Source organism: Mytilus californianus, unplaced genomic scaffold, assembly GCF_021869535.1.
Source record: "Mytilus californianus isolate M0D057914Y unplaced genomic scaffold, xbMytCali1.0.p SCAF_10, whole genome shotgun sequence".
Classification (NCBI taxonomy): Eukaryota; Metazoa; Mollusca; class Bivalvia; order Mytilida; family Mytilidae; genus Mytilus; species Mytilus californianus.
Genome location: NW_026262582.1, coordinates 4,479,539 through 4,489,658, shown reverse-complemented (window position 1 = coordinate 4,489,658; position 10,120 = coordinate 4,479,539). Strand labels below are relative to the sequence as shown.

Here is a 10,120-nt window from a genome sequence, read left to right as displayed (position 1 = left end):
TATAAGCAACCAAATTTTTCCCACGAATGGGGGTCCCGGGCAAAGATTACCAGACGACAAGGATTACCAGACGACAAGGATTACCAGACGACAAAGAATACCAGACAACAAAGATTACCAGACGACAAGGATTACCAGACAACAAAGATTACCAGACGACAAAGATTACCAGACAAGGATTACCAGACGACAAAGATTACCAGACGACAAAATTACCAGACGACAAGGATTACCAGAAGACACTTAGAAGTCAACATATAGTCTTCAACAATTTACAGGTGTCTATATAAAATGTCAAGCTTTAGCCATGGCGTTGTCAGTTTATTTTCGACTTATGGGTTTGAATACCCCTTTGGTATCTTTCGCCACTCTTTTAAATCATCCAGAGTCTGAAAAAATATCACACCAGACAACCACTGAGAAGTTTATGACTTTAGAATGATACATGAAAGTTATTAATCGTCGTCGTCGTTAAGGTCTTCAGAATTCTTCTCCTCTGAAAACCTAAGCTTACTATAATACTCGATATCGAGTTGTCACCAGTTTTTCTCGTTTGAAATGTTTTACCTTTGTCATTTCTGGGCCTTGTATAGCTTTCTATGCGGTATGGGTCTTGCTCATAGTTGAGGGCCGTACGGTGACCTACATTTGATAACCTTCTATGTCATTTTATTTCTGGTGTTGAATTGTCCTATTGGCAATCATACCACATTTTCTTATTTCATATTGGATATGTAGTTGCATATAATGAGAGGGAAATCTCAAATGAGATCATAGGTCAATTCAATATAGTTACTATAATTGGAATGAAATCTTTGCAGAAAAGTTGTTTTCGGTTGCTTAATCAAACAATATACATGTGGTCACATATAATGAGAGGAAGATCTCTTTATTTTGAGAACAATACCACAAATGGTAAGGTAAAATAACAGAAACTAAGCAGAAAAGTGTTTTTCGGATGTTAAAACAAATTCATATTCTAACGCGATAAGAGATTGCAACATTACTCTTATATCTATTGTCACATAAAAGGAGGACGATCCCTACTCATTTTCAGGTCACTATGTTCAAGGTCAAGGTCATCCTAAAAATAGTCTGATTAAAACCAACCCCCACTATCAACTTGCGTTTCAGGTCACTATGTTCAAGGTCAAGGTTCTAAAAAAATATTGCAATTTGTATCGGAAACAGGTTTCTGGATGTTAAACAAATAGTACTCATGCGATTGTAACGGCGGCTAACTTGAAAATATGGTCACATTAAAGGAAAAAAGATCACTATCTTTTTTGAGTTCACTGTGTCAGTGTGAAAGTTACTAAACATAGAACGAAATGTGTGCAGAAAAGTGGTATCAGGATGATGCCGTTACAACCTAATTACTTGGATATTTTGTCACATATAATGAGACGAAAAATCATAAAAGAAAAAATCATACCTTAAAGTAAAAAAACAAACTATGCCATCAGGTAACTATGTTTATCTTTTCCTTTTATGTGGGACGTGGTGTATGCGAGTCTGCTCACTAAAATTTTGTGTAATACCGTTCTAAAATTAGTAGGGTTAGGGTTAGGGTTAGGTTAGGATTAGGGTTAGGGTTATGGCTAGGATGAAATTTGAAAAAAATAGGCAGGACAGGAGTTTTGAGTAAAAAAAAAAGGCAAGATGAGACACTTGCAAAAAAAAAAGTCAGGATGACAATTAAGGTAAAAAAAGTCAGGATAAACTTTTAAAAAAAAAGGCAGGACCGAATAGAGTGCAAAATAAAAAGGCAGGACAGAGATTACAACTAAAAAAAATGCAGGACAAAATTTTTCACCCCCCCCCCCCCCCCACCCCATAAAAATCAAATGGTAGCTCCCCAATTTCTTTAATTTTTTAGGCCATTTTTCTCTTTTCTTTATACTTTTTGCCCATTATTCTCTATTCTGTAAACCCACATCCACACCCTCTTTCCAGTGAATACACTAGGCCATTTTGGTTACAGTGAAAGTCTTTGTGTCTCGTAAGGCGGCCATTTTGGTTACAGTGAACGTCTTAGTGTCTCGTACGGCGACCATTTTGGTTACAGTGAACGTCTTTGTGTCTCGTACGGCGGCCATTTTGATTAAACAGGACCCAGTTGTTCATCTCTTGGTTAAATTTTAACCAAGGGTTAAATATCATAACCCTTTGTTCGAATTTAACCCTGGGTTATTTTCTGTTGTTCATCCTGTGGTTAAATTTAACCTTGGTTAAATGATTCAGATTTAACCTAGCTTCGGACCTCTGTTAAAATTTTAACCAAGGAATAGTTTTGTCTAAAAATACGATTCCCCTAAATGTTCAAGCCTGTTTAATTATAACTTGGTTTCAATTTTTGCCATACAATATGGTATTGAAAACAGATTATATACGCTATAAACATCTTTATTCAGAATTAAGTTATACTAAATATGCAAATCCTATACTTGATACAATAACACTATTGCAGAAATTTCTCCAGGCGATCAAAATTGGTTGCATTATTTTTTTTTATGTGATCCTCGTCAGGATGTTTAATAAGGCAAAGTTGACCTTATATGGACTTGGCTATTTTTTAAGGTCCTTTTTGGTTATATAGCTCTTCAACTATTTCGGTTCTTATACATCCTTGGCTTTCAAATATTCAGCTTTGAGCGTTCTTGATGATGGTAAATCCAGAAAAGCGCTTCAGATGCATGAAATTTATATAACGTGTTGTTTTCATTTTTAGTTGACTTTATGTATATGTTCATCTTACTTTTTTTTCTTAAATTTACTATATAATAACAGACAGTTTTCTGATAACAAACGTGATATTTATTTTGGACATCAATATATTATTTATTATTAACAGTTGCAAGCAGATGCGTTTTATGAATATATATGTATTTTGCTACATTACATAAAAAAGCGTATTATTTCATATACAAGTTGCTGGTATATTAAAAGTAATAGAGTTTCGTTTTCACCTTCTGGTAATCATTTCATCTCTCATGCAAGGAATTAACCCTTTTCGGAAGGCTACTTCGAGCAAATCATCTGCAGTGAAAATTGTTTTAGGATATTGCTTTATTGCCCATTTTAAAAAGATGCAGAATTCCGTCCAATCAATGGAGTTGTCGCTATCCATATCGAGGGCCTGCAGCGCTTTTTTAGTATCATTACATCTGTAACAGGCAAAATAAGGGGCCATGAAACCATTGTAGAAGGAATCGAAATCCAAAAGGTCATCACCTTGAACTTTATCTTTCAGATCCCATTCGTCCCATCTTTCACGGACTTCTTTGATTAGGTTTTGTCCATGTGGTGTCTGCACTGGATCGTTGGCGATTTCGTCTCTTATTTCATCAGTGAGTTTTCCCCCAGAACGGTCGTACAAAACAGCCAATCCACATTTACTCATATACTCTTCTTTCCTAAATATAATAAAAACATAATCCGTGTAGGTGTGAAAATATTAAAACAACATAAATATAAAAACAGTACTAACCCGACCCTTTGTCTTTTTCGGTGGTGAAGCAGTATTCCAGCGTTCGCGATTCATTCACCTTGTAACTTTTCATTTCGAAGGTATTTGTTGATGGTGTGATTTTGATTTATTAAAGTTGTTATATTTCTTGGATCAATTTGCTCTGATCAAATTGTTAAATACAATGTATATATTAGATAAAATTATGCTGAAATCGAAGAAAACTGCACTGTAAAGAGAAAACAAGGAAACAAGTATTTAAAAATTAAACCAATACGTGCAACTATAGTTTTCAAAACGAAGCTTTTACAAGGACTCTAGTGGATAAACCGATGACATGAGAACAATAGAAAAGTCTAGCCTGGCATCCCGGCCCGATCTAGCTGTGCGATATATGTTTGAAAAGTTTTGATGTATAATTGTTTCTCTTTGTATCTGAAAATTTAATTGTGCAAAAGTTAATTGATTTTTAATTCATTGACAAGAACTTTATTTTATATTTACAATACAATCTGTTGAAAAGGGAAAACTTTTTGTAGTTGTCATATTTAGCTTTCACAATGTGCATTGCGCGACAAAATTAGCATTAACCAATCATTGACAGGCAGTATATTGATACCCGCCTGGCTATCCTGACAAGATTAGCCAGGACCCCAGGCTATAGAAAAGTCACTCTTCTTATGAAAATCGAAAAAATCAATAGCAAAACAATGCCGGTGACGATACTGATTAATTCTTATTTCTAAACAACAATCGTACATTTTAAAGAAAATATTTGCTCAATTAAAATTGTGTTATTAGAAATATACATGTAAATACACGATGTTTTACGTTCATTGTTTATCGAGATGATTGTTTGAAGCTAGCTTGTGAAACTGAAATTAAAAAAATGTTAATCTTTGCTGCATATTAATAGATAAAATTGATAAATTGATAAAATTGATAAAGTTTGGAGAAAATCATGCACGTACAAAATCAAAAGATCTTTCAAGTCACAACTTTTCAGAGTGTTCATCATAGTCCTTAACAAGTTACAATTTCCAAAAATATATCCAATTTTTCACAATGCAAGTTTCGAGTACACCGGTCTGCTCTTGTCAGGTGAACTTTCAGTAAAGAATTATTGTCTTTTTGTGAATATAACGATTTAAAAGTTGTGTCTGTGCAGGTTCAAAATTGAAGATAAATATTTTTACAAAGTAGGTTATCTGTTATAAGATTTTTACTAATTTTTTTTTACAATTTTAAGAAAAGTGCGTCTCGATTTCTGTACATGTATTTGCGATCTTCTCGATCTCTTCACATGCCATGTTTACATCGGGATAAGGTCCGTTTTAATTTGCTTAGTAACTCAATTTCAAGTGTTAATCTTTGCTGAATATCAATCGATTCCTTTGGGTTTTCTTATCCGAACTTCTCTGATTTAGCTGCATACATATATGTAACGGATAATTGGCATGTTTTAGAGAGGTACAGATCCAGTAGAAAAATAAATTGAAGTTGGTACTCCAGGAATGTATTTGCATAGCAACGTTTTAATCCAATTTTACACAAAGCTCCTATAGCCTGCTGTACTCATCGTTTGCTATTTTAGTAGGGAAATAATAACATAATATGGAAATTTTGTTTTGTTTCAATTCATTTCATTGTTACGACCAGAAAGTTTTCTTGTGAATTTATAATAGCGTCCCTGCTAAAACGGAACAAACATTGAAATGATAAGTTTTCAGTGTTTTTTGAGGGGAAGTCATATTTTGACCCTAAATTTCCCACTGTCTAGATATTTAATGAATATCTGATATTAAAAAAAAATCTTCTGTAGTATAAGATATAATTTATGAGTGCCAATGAGACAACTCTCCATCCAAGTAAAAATTTATAAAAGTAAACCATTATAGGTCAAAGTACGGTCTTCAACACGGAGCCTTGGCTCACACCGAACAGCAAGCTATAAAGGGCCCCAAAAGTTACTAGTGTAAAACCATTCAAACGGGAAAACCAACGGTCTAATCTATATAAAAAACGAGAAATGAGAAACACTTATGAACCACATCAACAAACGACAACCACTGAACATCAGATTCCTCACTTAGGAGAGGTGCAAACAATTGCAGCGGGTTTAAACGTTTATGTTCAGTTACAACTACATTTGCACTTATTTTTGAAGTAGTTGTGTGTTCTACATTTGTTGTATACTCTAGTTGTATTCATTTGTAGCCTTATAGAAAATGAAAACAAACCTGTTCGCCCGTAAATCTTTTAGCATGACTTCCTTCATTAGGTTGGCACGTTCTATAGTAAAGTCTTCGTTCTCGCCAAAATAATTGAATAACTTAGTTTGGACCATTTCCGCTGACGAAAGAGTGGTTATTCGAATAGGAGCTTTTTCGTCGAAAAAGTCGGCAAAATCAAATTCTTCAGGATTCAAGTCAAAAACAAAGTCGAGGGCACTTGCTCCATATACAGGCTGTTTGATATGAGGATCAACCCCAGTGGTAATTCTGGTCATGTTAATTGCTGCCTTTCGGAGGTACGTGCAATTATACTTTTTCAGCACTTTTTTGTTTCCCATTCGAATTAGATTAATTATTGTTACAATAGATGGCGCATTTCCCATGGCAGCGCCTTCTTTTATAACACTGGCCCAAATTCCATCTGCTCCATCCATTAGTACCTGAATATGGAATAAAATACTCAATTTTGTTTTACAAATATAATTACTTAAGATTGATAAATACTTTTCCAAGGCTGTGTAATACGAAATTTTCAAAGTCTACAAATTTCAAAAACAGTGAAAACTTAAAAAATTAAAATAGACATGTCAAAATCATATTGTATACATACCTTAATAGTGTTTTATAAGTATTTTGAACGAAATATTGCCATGCAATTAAATTCTTATCCCGTCCTACTTTGTTCTAGCAAATAACCAACAAATATTCCGAAAATACAAAAACAGTTAGGATAATTTGGTCAAAGAGTATTTTTATTAGTTTATTACCGAGATCAGGTTTGAAAAAAAAATGTTCAGCAAGTTAATAGTGAGAGATAAATACATGCAATAAATCATAATTAAAAGATTTGTTATTTATATTGTAAATGCGTACCTGCAAAGCTACAGCATCACAGTAACCAAATTTCTCGTGAACATGAACCAAAAGATGACCTTTGAAATTATTGGCGTCCATGACCTTTCTTATATGTTTTGCCCAGGTGCCACATTCCTCGGGGAGAGATTGTCCTCTTGGTTCCTCAAACATCAGACCAAATAATGGTAATTTACATAGGAAATCAGTAACTTCAAAAACTCTATCGGAATCAGTTGGCATAGCATCCGGGAGGTCTCTGAAGCTAATGAATACTTTTGCCTCTTTACCCAAGTTTTCAAAAACCCAGTCGACCCATTTTTTAAGTAATGCGCACATCTCATCTGTTCTGAATTTGTCAAAATCGTACGTAGAATCTCCAAGGTCGAGTTCAAAGATAACGTTATACAATCCAGCTTCTTTCATTTTCCGTAAACCTACAGGTATGCTTTCAGTGTCAGGAACTTTCCCCTTTATTGCTAAAAAAAGGCATATAAAATATCATTAAAATATTCTAACATTGTTTAATGAATACTTTCCTTAATACGATTACATAAAACCAGTCTAAAGCGAATCCCTTTAAATATTCTATTCAGTGAAAACACATGTATATATAATTGTATTTCCAGATACAAGACATCTGTAAAGACAGGTCAACAAAGGATTAGTATTAAACAGGATTCATTATATTTCATTTGTAACTTCTTATCAAAAATTTTGAATATCCTAGAAAAGTAAACCAACGCGTTTTTCTCTCTCTCAAAACAACTACAATACAAGTGAAGTAGTTACATTTTTTTAAATTCATTAACAATTACATTTTGCTTTTTATCCTAAGGTACGATAACATGTATATACATCCTGATCCTGATCCTAAGATCAAAGTTGACACAACTTGTCTCTCTGTACTGTTTTTTTTCTTCCTCTTATGGTACACCGTTGCACATGGTAATTACTCGCGGTACTTTGGAATATTTTTTTAGGCGCAGAAACGGGATTCAGGGCTTGCTAGTTCTTGAAATCGCCCTGATCTTGCTATATATTCCCCTACAATTTGAGCTGTTGCTTCGTATGTTTTCTCTTTGGTAATGACAATAGTGCATACATGACATAACAAGCAACGTGTAACATTGTTAGTAATAACCCAATTCGATCTGCAAATTAACGAATAAACAAGCATCTCGCATTCTGAGAGTATTGCATGGCAATACATAGTCCCCTACCGGTTAAAAGTTCATTGTACTGGAACAATATGCTAACTTAATCTATAACTTGTCATGGTGTAAACTATATAACAAATATCAAGTCAATATCTTCACGCATAAAGAAAAAAAGTGTGGAAAACTGATTATATCTATGAATTGTCTAAGTCCAAGGACCATAGCTCTGCACAAAATCATCAGAACGGGAATTCAAACTTGATCTGTAACTTGTCATGATAAAACTATATACCAATTATCAAATCCTTATCTTTAAGTGACGAAAAAAGTGAGGAAAACTGATTATTTGAGAGAGTTTTCTTAGTCCAAACACTATAACTCTGCACAAAATCATCAGACCGGAACAAAATTCGAAAATAATCTGTAACTTGTCATGATAAAACTATATACCAATTATCAAATCAATATCTTCAAGCATGACGAAAAAAAGTGAGGAAAACAGATTATCTGTGTGAATTTTCTAAGTCCAAGGACCATAACTCTGCACAAAATCATCAGACCGGATCAAAATTCGAACTTGATCTGTAACTTGTCATGATAAAACTATATACCAATTATCAAATCAATATCTTCAACCATGACGAAAAAAATTGAGGAAAACCAATTATTTGAGTGAATTTAATTTCTGGATAACCATAGGCCACCTCTAGCGTATATCCAAACACAGCCATTTTCATGACCTTTAGGCTGTGTTTGGATATACGCCAGAAGTGGCCTATGGTTATCCATAGGTACCTTTGGTTTGATGTTCTATCCAAACACAGCCACTATCATCAATCGTAACTACTCGGCCATTCTCGCTACGCCTACACTAATTTAAAAAGTTATTGTAGGCGTAGCGAGAATGGCCGAGAAGTAACGATTGGATTTCTTTCCTGAATCACTTACGGATAAGCTCACACATACATGTATCTAATGCACCCCAATATTACTCAATCGGACGTTAAGAAAGCCTTTACTTCGTACGGAATAAGCTATTATATTTACCAATGAGAATCCCTTAACAGATTTACCGCATTGTGACGTGAAGCGTATGACTATTTAGACCGGGTCTCATGTGACCCGGTAATGACGTGAAGCGTATGACTATTTAGACCGGATCTCAAGTAACCCGGTAATAACAGAACATGCTTACTCCGTCGAACCTGGTTAAGAACTATTTAAAAAAATGTTTACAAAAAAAAGAGTAGATTGGGGTTTACTAGTATAGAACAAGCTGCTGATCTTTCTGTAGTATCTGAGTTCATTTCGTATTTCGTGGGGTGTTCGTTGCTCAATCTTTAGTTTTCTTGGTAATAAATATTTGTGAGCATGATCTCGCTGTCCGTGTTATTTTCTTCATCGACTTATGGTTTTTAAAGTTGGTATCTGTTTCTTTTATTACAGGTTAATTGCTTGGTGGTTGCTAAGCATTGTATACAGATTCAGGACAATGACTTTATATACAACTGACCTTCGGTTATTTCTGAGAAAGCCCAAAGGCCTGCACGATCCTCTCCCTTGTCAATGAGCTGTTTGATAAAGACATCATCTACACGAGTACTGTGGTTGAATGAGGCAACTATTGTATGCTTAAATCCACATTTTTTAACTTCGTCATAAACTTTCCACTTGTTTTCAATGGTGTGACCTCTAAGCTGACCAACTGTGCTCTCTCTTATTGAATTGTCTAGGACAAACAAATCTACATCTTTCAGTACTTGGTATTTCTTTATACTTTCTGTCACATCTTTTTCATAAACTTTGGCCAAGTCTTTAAACTGACCATTGACTGCTTCACATGCCATTTTCTTTATCTGAAAAAGTTAATTGTGGTCACTAAAGTATGTCAATTGTGGTCACTAAAGTATGTCAATTGTGGTCACTAAAGTATGTGAATTGCGGTCACTAAAGTATGTTAATTGTGGTCACTAAAGTATGTCAATTGTGGTCACTAAAGTATGTCAATTTTAATCAATTATAAGGTACCTATCAATCGTGTCCTCCTGGACGTGACAGATTGAATACTTAATTTGTTTGTTCGATAAAAAAAAACGACAATAACAGTTTATACTTAAGGATGTACTTAGGTGAGGTTTTGGAATAAGTTTCAAATGTTCGGACTCCTCAGTGTTTTTCCATACGATACAAGGTAAAATAATTTGCCCCATAACACCTATTTATCTTTTAACATAAGACTTAATAGCTCATAAATGGTAATTTGACAAAATTTAAGCAGATTCTTGATTTTTTTTCTTTTGATTTGAGACCAAAATAATACCAATGCAAATATAAGGTAAAAGTCCGAGTCAGCCTTTTACCGCCATATTTTATAAATCAAATATCTCAAAAAGGAGCTCCATGAC

At 34.2% G+C, this 10,120-nt stretch overlaps 1 protein-coding gene across 1 annotated transcript; it reads right to left on the bottom strand.

Annotated features, from left to right (window-relative positions):
* Positions 1 to 5,666: 5,666 nt before the first annotated feature.
* Positions 5,667 to 9,567, bottom strand: LOC127718647 (uncharacterized). Its single transcript, XM_052224699.1, has 3 exons — positions 9,229 to 9,567; positions 6,577 to 7,034; positions 5,667 to 6,143 (listed from the first exon to the last, which is right to left on the bottom strand). The coding sequence occupies exons 1-3, from the start codon at positions 9,560 to 9,562 to the stop codon at positions 5,667 to 5,669; spliced, it is 1,269 nt and encodes a 422-aa protein (XP_052080659.1). The 5' UTR covers positions 9,563 to 9,567.
* Between the last annotated feature and the right edge of the window lie 553 nt (positions 9,568 to 10,120).

Coding starts and splice junctions, on each gene's coding strand:
- LOC127718647 (XM_052224699.1), bottom strand. CDS start 9,562: ATGGCATGTGAAGCAGTCAATGGTCAGTTTAAAGACTTGGCCAAAGTT. Junction 7,035..9,228: donor TTTCTCAGAAATAACCGAAG/GTCAGTTGTATA, acceptor GCCTTTTTTTAG/CAATAAAGGGGAAAGTTCCT. Junction 6,144..6,576: donor GTGATGCTGTAGCTTTGCAG/GTACGCATTTAC, acceptor TTCCATATTCAG/GTACTAATGGATGGAGCAGA.